The sequence below is a fragment of the Palaemon carinicauda genome, chromosome 7 (genome assembly GCF_036898095.1).
Source record: "Palaemon carinicauda isolate YSFRI2023 chromosome 7, ASM3689809v2, whole genome shotgun sequence".
In the NCBI taxonomy this organism is placed as follows: Eukaryota; Metazoa; Arthropoda; class Malacostraca; order Decapoda; family Palaemonidae; genus Palaemon; species Palaemon carinicauda.
In genome coordinates, this window is record NC_090731.1 from 92,838,211 (window position 1) to 92,857,088 (window position 18,878).

The following is an 18,878-nucleotide window of genomic DNA, read 5'->3' on the forward strand; positions in this document are numbered from 1 at the left end:
CAGCTGAAAAACGATGCTAGAGAAGTAGGCTTGTTAACAGCACAGATAGCAGAGGTAGGATATCCCAAGTCTCCTCCTTGGTGTAATCCACCTGTTAAAGTATGTTTTACGGCAGGAGGGAAAAATACCTTACCTAGTAGGGTAATGAAAAGTGAGTTTTTAAATCATGCTGCTCAACATCATGGGAAACATGTTTTAACAGATGGCTCCAAATCGGCTGCAGGAGTTGGAAGTGCAGCTGTGGTGGGGGATATTGTTATTAGAAGGAAACTCCCATCCTCTTGTTCAATTTTTACTGCTGAGCTGTACGCAATAATTCTCGCAGTCCAACATATTTTTAAAAATGGCAACCAAAATAGTTTTTATACAATTTTTACGGATTCCAATAGTGTTTTACTCTCATTAAAACAAATTATGCCAGGCCATCATCTAGTACAAGAGGTGCAGGACTGGTTAGTACTTCTGCAGTCTAGGAAGAGTATCAGTGTTCACTTCTGTTGGGTCCCTGCCCATGTTGGGGTGGATGGGAATGAACAAGTAGATAAGGCAGCAAAGGAAGCTTCAGGGCTAAGTAATCCATCCCCCTTGAGTATTCCTTACAAAGATCTTAAAAGTGAGATTCATCTTTACTGTAAAAATAAGTGGCAAGCTCGATGGTCTGAACTGACCACCAATACAAAATTGAAACAAATCCACCCATTGGTGGATAAATGGTCATCTTGTAATTCTACAAGTAGAAGGGATACCATTATTTTAACTAGGCTGCGTATTGGCCATACACATGCAACGCACAATTATTTAATGAAGAGTGGGGAAGGGAGACAGGCCCCTCTTTGTAATACCTGTCAAGTGACAATGGATGTTAAACACATTTTAGTCGATTGTCCTGTTTTTAATCTTCAGAGGAGGACACATTTACTCCAGGACAAACCTTTAAGAGATATACTGGGGGAAAACTGTAATACCCTGAACTTGAGAAAATTTGTACAAAGTATTGGGTTATATTATGTGCTATAATTGATTTTATTATTTTTTTATTTATTTTACCCTTTTAATCCCTATTTATTTCACATCTAGATTTTATTGTATGAAAGTGTTACGATTTGTATTAAAGGTTAAAATGATACTAAATGGTGTGAGTGTACAGATATGATTGAATGATTTTCATTATATAGCGCTGAATGGCCTTAGATGCCCCAGTGCTTGGCTTAATGCCTAAATCCTATATTCAATTCAATTCAATTCAATTCAATCCTTGACGTAGAACTCTTGACTTTCAGCCGGAATTCCATCTTTACAGATATGGGGAGGATGATTCCATATTTTCTTGGTCTCATTTCTAACAGGTAGGTTTAGCTTATACCTGTGCCTCTTCATCTATTTTGGTACTATCCCACAGGTAGGGTATAAAGTGGACCATCTGGGCTGTATACTCTCTCTGTGCTGATAGTGGAGATTGCAAATTTCCTTTCCAACGTATGATAATTTCTTAATATTCTCTAGCGGGTAAACCAAAAAAAAAAAAAAACTAAACATCGCCCTTATGGATTCTGCTGATAACAATCCTCCCTCCCCTGTATATGCTGACTTCCCCTTGGCACTGTTCACGACCTCTGCTAGTTTAATTAAGGAAAATTCTTGACAATTAGGAACTAATAAGAATTGCTTTTCAAGTGTTCAGAAAACTGATGGTAATGTAAGGAAATTAAAAGTCCTTCACATGTGTGATATACTCCTAAATTGTCATTATGAAACATTGTGGATGGCTTTTAAACCTTACTGTAAAATTAATGAAATCAGAATGAATTTCAAAGAAAATGATAAATGGGAAGCATTGATTTGTTTTACTAACCACAAGGAAACTTTCAAAGCAATAATGTATGTGAAATTTCCAAAATAAAGATTGACAATTGTGAAATAATGAGTGATATGCAATGCAGTTCCTAGAAACTTGGACATATGTTGCCCCAGTGACAGGTATCAAAGTGAATCTGGTGACACTAAAATAAATCCCATAGAAAGAAAGCTTAAACCAACAATGTGGATTATTGCAACATCTAAGGCAGAAAAAATGTAACTTTAAATTTAGTAAAATATTACAATAGAAAGTGGGTAGTATAGAGCAGTGGGACATTTCTAGATTTGGCAAGAAGTTAATCTTAATTCACACCAAATCTAGAATGCAATCTTTTATGATGAATAATCTAAAAGTAGAAGGAAATTTAATGGTGAATATCAAGCCACATTTGATATATAGTTATGAAAGTGGTGATTTTTATTAAAGATCTTTGAGTTTAGTGAGGATGAAATCTTGCATAAGTGTCCAAAGGAAATATAGAAGGTTCATAAGATTCCCAGAACCACTATGATTATTTTTCTGTTTGAAGACTGTGATGTACCCTCTCACGAAAATGAGAGAATTACTAGTTTGCATGTATAAACAGAAACCTTTGCAGTGCTATAATTACCTCAAATTTGGACATCCATCGTATATAAAAATGTAAGGATCTGTGACACTTGTTCTAATTCTGAGCATGGACCCTGCAGTAATATTGCAAGATATACTAATTCTAGCCAGAATCACAAACCAACCAGTAAGAAATGTCCTAAATATCAAATAGAAGAAGCAGCTGTTCAAAAGTTGCTTGGAGAACATATCAGTATGGGATATGCTAGGCAACCTCTAAGCAAGACAAAAACTCAGCCAAGGCCTTAAAATCTAAGGATGCTGGACATCCAGAGAGAACTGTAACACCAGCTAGACCAGGTAATGGAAAACTTCCTCTTTCTAAATTCTGTGCCTATCGTCAAAAAGGTACCACCTCCTTCCTCTGAATCTGCCAGTCTAAGGCTTTTATCTTGGGTAGTGTTATTGCTGGATTCAGGGAAAGAAACTTATGCTAGAGGTGCACCTATCTATGCAGAGGTACATAATCCACATAGCTTTCCATCTTTTAATGGAAAAAGATGACGACCACCATCCCTATCCCCTCTGAGAAATGCAAAAATGCCAATTGCAAGTAGGTACAAGGTCCTATCGGAAAAGGATATCCCTTAAAAAAGTCAAAATATATCAGAGATTAAAGTCGAGGTTCACCATTCCCCTCGATAAATAAATAAGAATGCTGCTAAGAAAAATACGAAATAAAGTTTAGCAAGATCTACTTTTTTCAAAGAGAGTATCAGAGACTCCCATTAATTCCGAAAACTGATAGGAGCTTTTTTAAAGAATCTTCCAAAAAGTAAATTTTTTATATTTTCCTAAATATTACAGTGAAATTGTCAAGGTCTGAGGGCTAGATATGAAGAGCTGGAGCGTCTATTTCACGACCACTCACCTGTAGTTTCATGTCTATAAGAAACATTACTAGATGTTTTTACTCCTGGCCCTTGAGAATGGATTAATTACAGACCACCATGTAATCCTCAGGGAAGAAGTCATGGTGGAAGTCTCGTGTATGTCATCCATGACATTCCCTAAAAACCTTTAAATCTATGTGCTACTCTACAAGCGGTAGCATTACAAATAGATCAATGTAGGAAGCATACCATATGTTCACTATATTTGCTACCTAATCGACAGTATTTCCTGTGATGATGTGGCCGAGGTGTTAAACCAACTCTCTCAACCATTTCTTCTTCCGGGTGGTATGAACAGCAGACACCCATTGTGGGGAAATGTTTTAGCAAACTCGAAGGGAGGTCTGCCAGCATCACTAATAGTAAAGGAAGATGCTGGGATTCTAGACACAGGTGAGCCCACTCACTACCATATCCAGACAGGTACTTTGTCATGCATTGATCTTTCAATAACAAACTCTTTCTGGTAGACTTTCACTGGAGAACATTAGATGACTGGTTTACAAGTGACTATGCACCAATGTTAATTAAAACGCACACAAAAATTTAAAAACTGAGCAAAGTAGAAGGTAATGCATATGAATTTCAAAATGTTGTTGATGCCATTGATTTACTAAATGGAACGCTTCACACAGCTGGAGTGCATTTCATAAAAAAGCGACAGGTCTGTTCCATCGACAACCAGTTTCTTAGTGGTCGCTAAATTTTTTTAATTATCAGTGTTATTAACAGAATATAGCAAGACCATAGTTTCCCAACAGTTTGGGAAGTGGCCATTATTTTGGCTTTTTTAAAACCTACAAAGACAAAGTTTTAGCTGCATGCTACTAATCAGTTGCATTGACATGGTTATGTATAATCGTGGAAAAGATGGTCAATTCAAGGCTTATATGGATACTAGAAAAGAGGATGATTTTATCACCAATTCAGTGTCAGTTTTGAAGAATTCGCTCTACAATGAAGGCACTTGTTTATCTAGAGTCATCCGTTTGAGAGTCATTTGCTTCAAAGAAACATCATGTGATGGTATTCTTTGATCTTGAAAAAGCATGTGATACCACATTGAGGTATGGTATCCTTAAAACTGCCCAAGAGTTTGGTCTAAGAGGGACACTGGAGGCAGTTGTTTTTATTGTTTGTTCCTGACTTTGTAGCAGACTCAAAATATGTTTTCACTGGGAACTTTGATTACTGCTGGGAAAGTGTTGTAGTGATCCTAGCTCCTCTACAGGACCAAAATTATCATGTCCAAGATAGCTTGGTCCCCTTTCCTCATCTTCTTCCTCTCTCTTGCGGTATAGCTGTTGGAATCCTGTATAGATGGACAGACATCAATGTAGGTAAGCATCACCTCCAGCTAGCAGCTTTTCTATTTTACTAAATAAAAGTTTTCAATGAACCATCCTCTGTCCAATGGAGAGAATGGCTATGTACAGGCAAACCCATCATTTTGTTAGTGCCTTAAGTCACAGGCTGACTTGTCCAAAGATGAAGGGATTTGCTCTGCAACAGCTTAGATTTCCTGGCCCATGAACCTGACCATACATTCAACCCTGGTTTGTGAGTTGTATAGGATGCTATCCCAGGATGTTAACCAGCTAGTTTGTTAAGTGGAGTTCTGCCCACTTAAGGATGAGTCTTCTAATTAAAAGATGAAGGTTTGTATTTGTGTAGGAACAAATCATAAATTTTAGAAGTAATAGTAACTTCCTGCTATCACTTCCCCCGAAAGTCCCAGATGCAATCAAAATAACTTGTTTAGTATACCAGCAAGGGGGCAGGACTTCCCTCGACCGGCCGGTGACTACCAACATCTACCAGATGAATTTAATTTTCCAGGATGTACCGCAACAGATTTCCATCACTATCCTCTGCTTATGAGGTAGACTCGCTGTGAACGGGAAGATATTTCAGAGAAGGGAAAGTTTCAAGGGCATCTCTAATAGGAACTAGTTCAGTCTCGATCTAGATCTAGATCCAGATCCTTAATCACTTATAATTATAGAAGATTCATTAGGATTTGTATCAAGGTGAAGCATCATATTATTATGAAGATACAAGTCTTATCGCCGTATTGTCGACTTTGGAAAACCTCCCATGCTCAGGTGATTAGGTGGTGTTGTCTTATTGGTGCTTTCTTGCTAAACCCAGAAGTATACATCTCTGAGGTCGAGTGGGTCATGACTACGTACCCTCAATTATTATCATTATTATTATTATTACTTGCTAAGCAACAACCCTAGTTGGGAAAGCAGGATGCTATAAGCCCAGGGGCTCCAACAGGGAAAATAGCCCAGTGAGGAAAGGAAAAAATAGAATATTTTAAGAAGAGTAACAACATTAAAATAGATATCTCCTATATAAACTTTAACAAAACAAGAGGAAGAGAAATTAGATATAGTGTGCCCGAGTGTACCCTTAAGCAAGGGAAATGTTCATGTCCATAAGGAAGGTGTAACTCACTGCCCTTTTACCTGAATATAGCTGGCCAAACACCTAACATATTTAGTGAATGAATGATTTAATATCAGCATTTTCTCCCCCCTGAATCGCAAGATCTGACTGTTGCTATATCCATGTCATCGTGGCTTTAACCGCTGTCCATACCATGTTTCTCCTTGTGTGTTGTGCTTTTTTTTTTATTTCTTTTAGAACTTTTATAATTTGAGTGTTTCTTAAAGAAATATGTGGTGGCCGATTGGAAACGTTCCTGCCTGGTAATCAGCCAGACTGATTTGAGTCCTGCTCAGACTCGATAGTTTCTTGTAGTTTCTGCAACCTCACAATCCTTGTGAGCTACAGGTCTACTTGCTGAGTCATAAACAGCTATTGCCTGGCCCTTTCTCTTTCAGATTATTGCTTCCGTTCTATGTCTTCCTCTGCTGAAAGCAAGAAGAAGGCTTCCTTCCTGACTCCTGACCTTTCTCTTTCAGATCCATGCATATCAGAGTTTTCTCAAAAATCAGATACCCCAATGAGACGGCATTTTGTTGATGGGTTATCACATATTATGATTAGTGAACCTAAGATCATACACAGTGATGTAGATCCTTTGTCTTCATCTCATTTCCAACCAGAGCAAGAGACATTATATATTGAAATGTCTTTTCCATCCTTGATGAACCTTAACAGGTCTCCATTTTCCCCCTCGAGTGTGATTAACTAGGGAGATCGTATTTTTGCAGATTTTACAGATTAGGTGGCTTTATTCGTCCATGATGCAAAAACACTACCGGTAAGAATTTAAAAAGTATAGCCTAAATGTACGCCTAAGCGAACACTACTCTGAGAGGTGACAGATCGGCTTACTTCACCAGGTAAAGAAGAGTCTTTATTAGAAGAGCTTATGTTCCTTATATCCGCACTCACAATGATTCTGAGCTTGCTTGTATTCCTAGAAGTTCTAAAGGTGAGTCTTTCCCTCAAAAGAAAACAGCCAGCTTCTCTCCAAGGAAGACCACTTTCTTGTTAAGATTTTTCAGTTAGATCTCGTTAGGAATTACAGACCTTGTTATATTGGCCTAATGTGAGTGCTTTGTTAGCATAATTGGTTCATATTTGTCCTTGAATCTTCAAGTTAAAAAAAAACTTGTATCTTTTGGGGTTCCTCGACTATTAATAGGTTGTGATTACCTGAATCTCAAATTCCATCCATATACCAAGGCACTTCCCCCAATTTTGGGGGGTAGCCGACACCAACAATGAAACAAAACAAAAAGGGGACCTCTACTCTCTATGTTCCTTCAGCCTAATCAGGGACTCAACCGAGTTCAGCTGGTACTGCTAGGGTGCCACAGCCCAACCTCCCACATTTCCACCACAGATGAAGCTTCATAATGCTGACTCCCCTACTGCTGCTACCTCCGCGGTCATCTAAGGCACCGGAGGAAGCAGCAGGGCCTACTGGAACTGCGTCACAATCGCTCGCCATTCATTCCTATTTCTAGCACGCTCTCTTGCCTCTCTCACATCTACCCTCCTATCACCCAGAGCTTTCTTCACACCATCCATCCACCCAAACCTTGGCCTTCCTCTTGTACTTCTCCCATCAACTCTTGCATTCATCACCTTCTTTAGCAGACAACCATTTTCCTTTCTCTCAACATGGCCAAACCACCTCAACACATTCATATCCACTCTAGCCGCTAACTCATTTCTTACACCCGTTCTCTCCCTCACCACTTCGTTCCTAACCCTATCTACTCGAGATACACCAGCCATACTCCTTAGACACTTCATCTCAAACACATTCAATTTCTGTCTCTCCATCACTTTCATTCCCCACAACTCTGATCCATACATCACAGTTGGTACAATCACTTTCTCATATAGAACTCTCTTTACATTCATGCCCAACCCTCTATTTTTTACTACTCCCTTAACTGCCCCCAACACTTTGCAACCTTCACTTACTCTCTGACGTACATCTGCTTCCACTCTACCATTTGCTGCAACAATAGACCCCAAGTACTTAAACTGATCCACCTCCTCAAGTAACTCTCCATTCAACATGACATTCAACCTTGCACCACCTTCCCTTCTCGTACATCTCATAACCTTACTCTTACCCACATTAACTCTCAACTTCCTTCTCTCACCCACCTTTCCAAATTCTGTCACTAATCGGTCAAGCTTCTCTTCTGTGTCTGCTACCAGTACAGTATCATCCGCAAACAATTGATTTACCTCCCATTCATGGTCATTCTCGCCTACCAGTTTTAATCCTCGTCCAAGTACTCGAGCATTCACCTCTCTCACCACTCCATCAACATACAAGTTAAACAACCACGGCGACATCACACATCCATGTCTCAGCCCCACTCTCACCGGAAACCAATCACTCACTTCATTTCCTATTCTAACACATGCTTTACTACCTTTGTAGAAACTTTTCACTGCTTGCAACAACCTTCCACCAACTCCATATAACCTCATCACATTCCACATTGCTTCCCTATCAACTCTATCATATGCTTTCTCCAGATCCATAAATGCAACATACACCTCCTTACCTTTTGCTAAATATTTCTCGCATATCTGCGTAACTGTAAAAATCTGATTCATACAACCCCTACCTCTTCTAAAACCACCCTGTACTTCCAAGATTGCATTCTCTGTTTTATCCTTAATCCTATTAATCAATACTCTACCATACACTTTTCCAACTACACTCAACAAACTAATACCTCTTGAATTACAACACTCATGCACATCTCCCTTAACCTTATATAGTGGTACAATACATGCACAAACCCAATCTACTGGTACCATTGACAACACAAAACACACATTAAACAATCTCACCAACCATTCAAGTACAGTCACACCCCCTTCCTTCAACATCTCAGCTTTCACACCATCCATACCAGATGATTTTCCTACTCTCGTTTCATCTAGTGCTCTCCTCACTTCCTCTATTGTAATCTCTCTCTCATTCTCATCTCCCATCACTGGCACCTCAACACCTGGAACAGCAATTATATCTGCCTCCCTATTATCCTCAACATTCAGCAAACTTTCAAAATATTCCGCCCACCTTTTCCTTGCCTCCTCTCCTTTTAACAACCTTCCATTTCCATCTTTCACTGTCTCTTCAATTCTTGCGCCAGCCTTCCTTACTCTCTTCACTTCTTTCCAAAACTACTTCTTATTCTCTTCATATGACTGACCCAGTCCCTGACCCCACCTCAGGTCAGCTGCCCTCTTTGCCTCACGTACCTTGCGCTTTACTTCCACATTTTTCTCTCTATATTTTTCATACTTCTCTATACTATTACTCTGCAGCCATTCTTCAAAAGCCCTCTTTTTCTCTTCCACTTTTACCTTCACTCCTTCATTCCACCATTCACTGCCCTTCCTCATGCTGCCTCCAACAACCTTCTTGCCACATACATCACTTGCAATCCCAACAAAATTTTCTTTTGCTAACTTCCACTCCTCCTCTAAATTACCAGTTTCTCTTACTCTCACCTCGTCATATGCCATTTTCAACCTTTCCTGATATTTACTTTTTTACCCCCGGTTTTATTAGCTCTTCAATCCTCACTAGCTCCCTTTTACATTCACCTACTCTATTCCCCCACTCTTTTGCTACAACTAATTTTCCTTCCACCAAAAAATGATCAGACCTACCGTTAGCCATACCCCTAAACACGTGCACGTCTTTCAATCTTCCAAACATTCTTTTAGTTATCAACACATAATCCATTAATGCCCTTTCTACTACTCTTCCATTTGCCACTCTTACCCATGTATACTTATTTTTATCTTTCTTTTTAAAGAAGCTAGCACTTATTACCATCTCTTGTTCAACACACACATCTACCAGTCTCTCACCACTCTCATTTTCACCTGGTACGCCATACTTCCCAATGACACCTTCTACCTCTCCAGCGCCCACTCTAGCATTCAAGTCACCCATGACAACTACATAATTCCTTCTACCCAGTCCTACTACACACCTACTTAATTCATTACAGAACTCATTCTGCTCTTCTTCACTTTTCTCACTTGGCTGCATATTATTATCCAGTTCAGTTTCACATGCATTGCATTTCCCCTGGGACAGGATAGCCATTCAAGACTTAACTCCATTTTGCCTAATCTTTCATATCCTAAACAAGATTTGAAGACCACAAAATCTCTGAGTAAGAACGGTATCAGGTGGAGTGGTATCCAAACTTTTTTAATCTAATCATAAAGCTCTAAGGGAGCCCCCAGATTTGCCAATTCTACTACGGTAACTGTATGTAAGAAAGTTACCCGCACAAGTTTTGTACCTATCTCTTCACACTTGAAGGTTACCCAACAACTCCTTTGGAAAAAGGGCTCTTTGAAACTGATTCCGAAGTAACTTTCAAATTGCTCCACAAGTCCTCCATAGAGGTCTTCAAGGAAAGGTGATCCTAGCTCTGTGACGGTGCCTTTTACAGAACATCAGCCACTCTGGACCACTATTCTTGATAGTTATAAGAGTACATTCATCTTCGGGAGAAGCATCTATTTGGTCCACTTCCGAAGCACATAATACATGTGGTATTGCGGCAACTATGGCTTCTGCAAGAACTATAATAGTACCCTTTCCTTCTTGTAGCAAGGCTTTAGATTGAAACCTAATACTGAAGATAGTCTTACTTTTAGCTCCAGCATCATCAAAAGAGAGAACAATTTTTATGACCTAACGTATCATGTTTTACACTCTAGGGGTGGAAAGATTTGTCATTTTCAGTCCTTTCATACCAGAATTTATGGGTAAGATCCCAAATCCTGCTAGTAATGTTACCATTAAAGGAGGTAACTAATGATCTGGACAGTTACTTGTCCTGTAAGGGCAGCTTGCTTATACCTTACGAGGACTGTTCCCTGCTGCCCGTCCTTCCCTATCTTGCCTATCTTGTTTGTTAGCACGTGTCAAAACAAGAAGGGAGGGTCCAAGATCACAATCTTTCTGGTTATGAGAAGTAATTATGAGGTTTTATATCTCTTAATGTTTTGCAATACCCACTCAGTAGACATGAACAGAGATCTATTATGAGAGCTTTCAAATCCTCAGGGGTAGGGCCGAGGGTCCTCCCAGGGTTTACAATATTCATGGGCTTGCCGCAACCATAGCTTTTCGAAGGACCCAAAATTCACCGTTTTGTGACATTGTCTGAACTCTTTCATCATTGATGACTTAGAAGAATTACTACTATGCCCGGTTAGGGAAGTCCGTCTCTTATTTGATAAAGATTACATTATTCCTTGTTGTCCCAGTGTCTTCAACTTATTTGTCAACACCAAATGAAAACAGAATAGTAACCAGAAATATAATTTCTCTTTGAATGCGAGTCTATTATGAGGTCTACAAACCCTTGGGAGAAGTATTTACAGGGGCCTCTCCAATGGCTTACGATATTCGTGGTCTCGCTGCAATCATTGTTTTCCACAAGAACTACCGGGTATTGTAGGAACTTGGAAGAGGAAGAATACTTTCCTGCTCACTATTTGAACAACGGTGCCTACAAGACCTAAGATACCTACTTTCTAGGCCCTGTAGTGGCTGCCCAATAGTTGATTTAGAAACTATGCTTCTACAGCACAATTGTACTAGTTTGAGCTTATCAGTTACTTATTTATACCTGACATGGGATAGTGACTGCCCAACAATTGGTATAGAAACTATGCATCTGTAGCACAGTTAACCTAGTGTCATATCTTAATTTTTAATATCAGATGTGGGAGCCGAATGTAAGTGACCCTTTCGCTCCATTGTAATTCTAGTGGCCGTTGAAGTATTAGCACTGATGGACACTCAAGCTGGTAGGCGCACCTATTTGTATCCTGCATTATGTAATTTAGCTATGATTTTATAATACATATAATTGTTTCAAAGCATGTTGCTTTCTTTGTTGGGCAGGGATAATGTTTCCTATTTTCATGTTGCTTGAGGACTTTGGTATGCCTGTACCCCTTATCAGAACTGGCCATGACCTTCCTGGGCAGAGGGACAAACAGACACCCTTTTTCTACCATTGGGACTTCCTCCTGTCTAAGGAAGATCTCCCATTAAAATGACGAGGGTTTGTATTTGTGTAGGAACAAACTACAAATTTTGAAGGTAATTTGTATTTTACCTAACTATACAAACCTGAGTCATTTTATTTATATTGCCTGCCTCTGCCAAAAGACAAAAGAGACGATGTGACGCTAGCGTCACTTCGCCGATGATTGGGTGGAAGCATGGTGCAACTGTACATTGTTGCCATATCCACCAGTTTTTCTTTGTATGATTGGAACAATTGTACACTAAGAGCTTACCCATTTAAATAACTTGTTTATATAGTTAAGAAAATTACAAATCTTTAAAAGTTATAGTTTTTGAATATATAAAGAGATTATGAAATTCTATTTTATATACTTAAGCATCAAGCTCCTTGGGAGTACCACTCTTGAGGGTATGACAACAGCTTTTATCTATGAAGTTTGTTAAACTATATTTTTTAGTAAGATAATCACACTTACTCCTGGTAGTAGATGGTAATTATCAGCCTTTTTTTTCTTTTTACAGGTATCCTTATGTACGGAGCCCCTTACCGAATTAAGTAATCCTGGCGCAAGTGGATCGATATTTTACCTCACTAGTGATGATGAATTCATCATTAAAACGGTACAGCACAAGGAAGCTGAGTTCCTTCAAAAGCTGTTGCCAGGTTATTATATGGTGAGTGTTGCAGGGCTTTGCACTATTATTTTTTTTTTATGCATGTACAAACTTTTCATCTTTTGAGTTAGGAATGTCCTCAGTTAAGCTAGAAAGTCTGTTGAATTCATTAATAAGGTATTGACGGGTGGTGAGCACAGACAAGTACAGTATTCCCACCTACTCTTGTCAAAAGACACTTCACTTTGGTCTTTTGCTGTAATAAGTAGGGAAATACTGTTGACCTGATAACCAAGGCAATCAATCCATTATTGTATTCTTTCAATTTTGAAATATTGCTGGCTGGCTTCATTTATTATTACTTTATGGAGACAAAGCAGAATGTGTAAATGCTGGGGGTAGGATGGACAATGTAAGAAATTTGTAAGCTATTTGCAAGCTATTTGCAGTAGGCACAATATTTTACATTCATTCCCATGTAACAAGTGTTGATTGTGTTCTATTCAGTGGTAAGCCTTCACTTTGAAAAGGAAAAGAAAGGCTAAGAACTCTATGGTATCCTCCTTGGTAATGGCCCAAGCTGAGACTGAAGATGTCGAGCAATGAGCAAAGATGCTGGGAAGTTGCTGACCAGGATAAAACGGTCCCCTCAGCTCGTCCTTGCACTCGGGTTGTTGAGAGCGATGGTGTAACTTTGATTCGTGACTCGAGTACCCAGCAGGGATCCCCACTAAATCAGCAAAGTTCCCAGCAACCATCAAGGCAAGGATCCAAAAGGAAAACCAGACTCTTTCAAAGTGTTAAATGGTCCCTTGGGGAGAAGAAAGTACTCTTCTTCTACTTCACCTACTCAATGTGTGAGGGGTGGAGCAGACGTAGAAACCAAGTATTCAAGGAAAAAATTAGAGAGATTTATAACCTGAGAAAATTGCTGTCACCAATACAAGACTATTAACATAAATAGTTTTACAAATTCCAAAATATCTCCCTGAAGAAGAAATAGATAAGAAAAAAAGAGGCTAAAGCAAAATGTGACTGCGAAGAAAGATTAGTAAGTGAACAACAAGAATACTATAAAAGTAGATGGGACAGGAAAGGAGAATGGGAATTGATATGGGCAATGGAGTATGCCAAAGAAAAGTTTACCAGACAAAGAGAAAGATAAAATGAGTGGCAAAGAATATTCCATCATCACTGCCCAAATAAGATTGGTATATCTAGATCAAAGCTCATCACCTAGAAATTTAATTTCATTGCAGGTAAACACTTTAATGAAGCTGAAATTCACAAGATAAGGGAGGATATTAAAGAAATGATAAAAAACAACAAATGCCCCATAGAAGAGCCCGTAGAAATGACACTGGGGAATACTGTGGAAAATACAGATCGTCTGGTAAAGACCATTACTACCAGCACCTCAGAGCCCCACAGCCCCAATGCAAGAAAGACAAGTGAGGGCGGCAACACGAGAACCAATGGGCTTCCCCTCTTCAAGATCTAGCACGGGCACAGAAGAATCAAGCAGCCCTGCAAAAAGAAATAGAAACCACACTCCACCTAGGCGACCAAGAAATATCAAAACTGAGCTTGACCCAGGACAACGGGAATTAGAAGAGGAACAAGCCAATAAAACTGAAGAAAACAAAACAGCTGATCAAACTTCAAGAAAATAAAGAACTAAATGCCTGAGAGAAAAGAATCAACACTTGGATTGCTAGAATGGTCCCGGCAGGATTAAGTCTAACAGAAATTAGTCATATCAATTATGGTGTGGCCTGGTACATACAAAGTAAGATCATACCAGATTATAAAGAAAAGAGAGAAATCCAGCCAAAGAAAAGAAATGTAGAGCCGATCATAGGAAAAGAAACCTGATAAAATAAACCAGTTAAGGGCCAAAATCTCTTAAATGACCAAGTATATGAAAGACCAAAATCACACTCAAAACTGCTTAAGGAAATAAGAAAAAGAAAAATTATGGAATAGATAAGCAAATGAGTAGGAAACTGGCAGAACACCATGTCACAGTAAAGGCCCTAGCTGCACAAATAAGAAACAAAGAACATTAGATAAAATCAAAACAGATAAACAGGCAGTTTGGTGAAAATACGAAGATTGTTTATAGAAATATGGTAAAAGAATCAGTCGAGGTACGGACACCACAGCGCATGGAAGATCTGGAGAGGTTTTGGAAGCCAGTGTTTGAAGACCCGAGACAACACCAAGAGAATTCATGGATTGACACCATGAGGAAGAAGAACAGCCAGAAACAACCAGTGCCCCCAATAAGGTTCACCACAGAAAAGTTAGCAAGAAAAATAAAAGAATATAGTAATTTTAAGACACCAGGAGTAAACAAGATTCCGAATTTCTGGATTAAAGATCACAGTACTACACCACAACTACGAATAAGTCTTCTCAAGAATGATACAAGGAGAAGAAGAATCACCAGAGTGGCTTACAGCGTGAAACGCCACTTTCCTCCCTAAGAGCTCTGAGACCGTACTCTACCAGCAACTTACAAATGGCTCACAGGAGTCATAGTAGATGAAATGTATGAACACCTAGATTAAGGAAAATATATGGAAAAAGAACAAAAGGGATGTATAAGAAACAAACTTGGAACTAAAAATCAATTGCTAATTAACAAAACAATATTAGAAGACTAAGAAAAGGCAAAGGAACCTTAATATGGCTTGGATAGACTATAAGACAGCATTTGACAGTGTGGCACACGCCTGGATACTTAAATGTCTGGAGTTATATAACATCAGTGAGGAAATAAGATCATTCCTGTCACCTCAGATGGTTAAGTGGAAGACCACCATCTGTCTTAAAAACACGAAGGGCCAGATAGTAATTCCAGCCTTAGAAATACGAAGAGGAATATTCCAGGGTGACAGCCTCTCGTCACTTCTCTTCTGCTTGACTATATATCCACTTGTTAAAATCTTGAATGACCTTAACACCGGCTATGATCTAAGTAAAAACAGAAGTAGAAAAGACAATAAGAGTGAACCACCTGCTCTTCATCGATGACCTCAAACTATATGCAGACATGGAAGAAAAATTGGAAGAACTAGTTAGAACAGTCCACAAATTTTCAAGAGACATCCGCATGGGCTTTGGATTAGATAAATGTTCTAAGATTTCCATCATGAAGGAAGAAAGTAACATCAGAAGGAGTGAAAGTAGAGGAAGGCATGTTTGTGCAATATCTGTCAGAGGAGTGTGCATTTAAGTACTGGGAAATAGAAGAAAATACTTGTGTAGAACACAAAAAAAAAATGAGAGAAAAGATAAGGTAAGAGTACATTAGCTGTATAAAGAAGACCTACAAGTCAGAATTAACAGCAAATATTATAGATGTGACAGTACCAAGTGATTTTGGCCTCAATAGAGCTGAGAGGCAAGAAATAACAAAATATCAAGAACTAAAGAACAAAATGAAAAATACATGGAAACTGAAAGAAATAGGAATAATACCTGTGGTGGTGGGGGCAACAGGACTTATGAAGAAAAACCTGAGACAATACCTTCAGGTAATATCAAGTTGCCAAGCATAAATGAGGTGCAAATTGCTGGCGTCAAGGGAACGGTGAGCATCTTGAAAAGAACCCTCGGATACAAGGTTAGTGGAGCATAGAGGTACAACTACAGACCCCAGGCTGGGACCATTGCACCACTTATATAAATTTAAAATAATTAAGGTATTAAGACAAAGCGGAAGAAGCTATGTTGCTCCTTTCTGTCAAAAGTGCAAGCCACTGAATCTCTTGTAAATACATCCATGGCTTGGTTCCAAGGAGGACATGTCAGGAGCCAGTAGAACTTTGATTTTCATCAGCAAGATTTTCATGTTTTGGTGGCATGTGGACTTTCATCAGGGAACGCCCAACAATGACTCGTGCTGTGACCTCTAGTTGCTGTTCAGAATGGCAACAATGATTTCGACTTAAGGAAAGGGTGTCCATCTTATGTCCTTCAGGTGAACCATGTGTGGAGTTTTTGAAGGAGCTGGTAACAAATGCTACTTTTGCCTCGAGTGTCCCTAGAAGTGAAGCCAGTTGGTGCGAGGCCCTAAAATGTTCCCCCTCCAGTCCCAGCCTTGTGCAGGTAACCTCAATGCCAGTTAAGGGGGCTGGCTGGCTAATGTCAATTTTTAATAACAGGACTTCATCCTTCATACATACCACTTAATAAGGTGACTTGGGGCATCTCAAAACTATATAGGATTTTTGCTTCTGACCATGGGTTTTGTGACGCCAGGGCGATTTATCCTGAAAATTAGTGTTTTTCAAATTTTATCTCATCCTCTGATGATTATTACTAAGATCTGGGATTACTACTCTATATAGACCTGATATAGACCTCAAGTAATATGAAGATTTTTTTTCTTAACCCACGAAGGACGACCCGTCCATTTAATGGATGCATTAATTGCTATCAACTAGCGACCGTCTATATTGTGGATGCATTTTTTTCATCCTTTCTCCCTCCTACATATGACTTTAGCTCCGCCTTCTATTGACGTCACAGGCTACTTTAACCAATCAGTGATTGTTTACAAAGCAAAGTTGCCAGAAATCTTATACTTTGAGGTTATAGGAGTGTACTAAGCATGCGCCGTTGGCGGTGGTGGTAGGTGCCGTTTGGCTTATCGATCGAGATTTTGTTATCTGTTGGCAAGATAAAAGATAACTTTTTTTTATGCAAAATTAAGAGTTAATTTGTTTTATAATGGCTAATATGGAATATCTTTATGATTCAGAAACAAATGCTGATGATTTGGACAGCCATAGTGAGCATGATAGTGATGATTATATGACTGATAACGATGTTTATGACAACGATCTTGACATTGAACCTGTTGCCTCATCCTGGGCACGTGTTTATCCGCCTGAGGGTATTAACTGTGGGAGTGATTTGGTTTTTACCCAAAGAAATGTAGGTCCTTTAGGGATTCCTAACCGTAATTCACAGCCTATTGAATACTTTTCTTTATTTATAACTGATGATGATATAGATATTCTTGTTCGTGAGACTAACATATATGCCAACAGATTTTTAGCTAGTAAGGAAGAGTGGATTAGAGAACATCCACGAAGCAAATACAGAATCTGGAAACCAGTAACTCATGAAAGAATGAAAAAGTTTTTAGCTCTTAGTTTGCTCATGGGATTGATAAAAGTGCAGGATATAAAAGATTTTTGGAGTACATTTCGTTCAACTAGAATTTCCTTTTTTGGAGAAACCATGCCACGCGATGAATATCTTCTAATTAGTCGATTTCTTCATTTGAATGATAATACCTTGAATAAGCCCAGAGGTGACCCACAGTATGACTCATGGTTTCGAGTACCCCCTTTTTTAGATTCCTGCAATAAGTTATTCAAGGATCATTACAATCTTCAGCAGACTATCTCCCTTGATGAAAGTATGATTGGTATGCGTAATAGGTGTGCATTTATACAATATATGCCCAATAAACGGCACTGTAGGTATGGGATAAAAAAGTTTGAATTTTGTGAAGCTTCCACTGGATATGTTTATCATATAGATTTGTATTCAGGGCGTGATTTTTATGCTACTGGAAGTCAGCAAGGCTTTACTCATACAGTAGTAATGAATATAATGGAGAAAAGCAAGGTTCTGAATAAAGGTTATCACTTGATTACTGACAACTTTTATACAAAGATTCCTCTAGCAGAAGCTCTACTAATACAGAAGACATCCCTCACAGGAACAATAAAGATCAATTCTAAATTTTTGCCTCAAATTTTGGTCAAGCAGAAGCTCAGCACAGGTGAAACTGTCTATGTAAGAAAAGGAAAGTTGCTTACCTGTGGTTTCAAAGAGAAAGCAACTCGCAAGCCAGTTTACCTTTTGACAACATATGCTCATGCTGAAAATGTCACATTGCAGACAAGACGGAGAAAAAATCAAGCCTAAAGTCATATGGGAGGTGTTGACCTTTCAGACAAAAAACTTTTATCATTATGCTGCACAAAGGTCAACCAGGAGATACTGGAAGAAAATTTATAGTAATCTTATAGATGTATCAGTTCTAAATGCTTATATTATCTATCAGCAAAATACTGATAGGCCATTCAAGAGAGATGATTTTCTTCGTGACATTATTGAATGTCTGTCAATCCCGGATGCTGCATCTTACCCTCTCATTCCACAGTCGCCTGGTAGCCGACATTCTAATTCACCAGGTCGTAATCCTATTCCTGTCAGTTCACCTGGTTCAAGCCATGTATATGCTAGGTTAGATGGTTGCAAGCAAAGATTATGTGCAGTTTGTCCCAAGCGCTCGAAGCACTGGTGTCCTGGATGCAATGCTGGCATTCATGAGCAATGCTGACCAAAG

The 18,878-nt window shown here is 39.0% G+C and overlaps 1 protein-coding gene across 1 annotated transcript in view; it reads left to right on the forward strand.

The window, feature by feature from the left end:
- Positions 1–18,878, forward strand: part of LOC137644446 (phosphatidylinositol 4-phosphate 5-kinase type-1 alpha-like) — a 327,307-nt gene that overhangs the window by 277,593 nt on the left and 30,836 nt on the right. Inside the window, exon 8 of the mRNA XM_068377423.1 lies at positions 12,410–12,562. Coding sequence (XP_068233524.1) covers positions 12,410–12,562 — 153 coding nt within the window. The remainder of the gene's footprint in view (positions 1–12,409; positions 12,563–18,878) is intronic.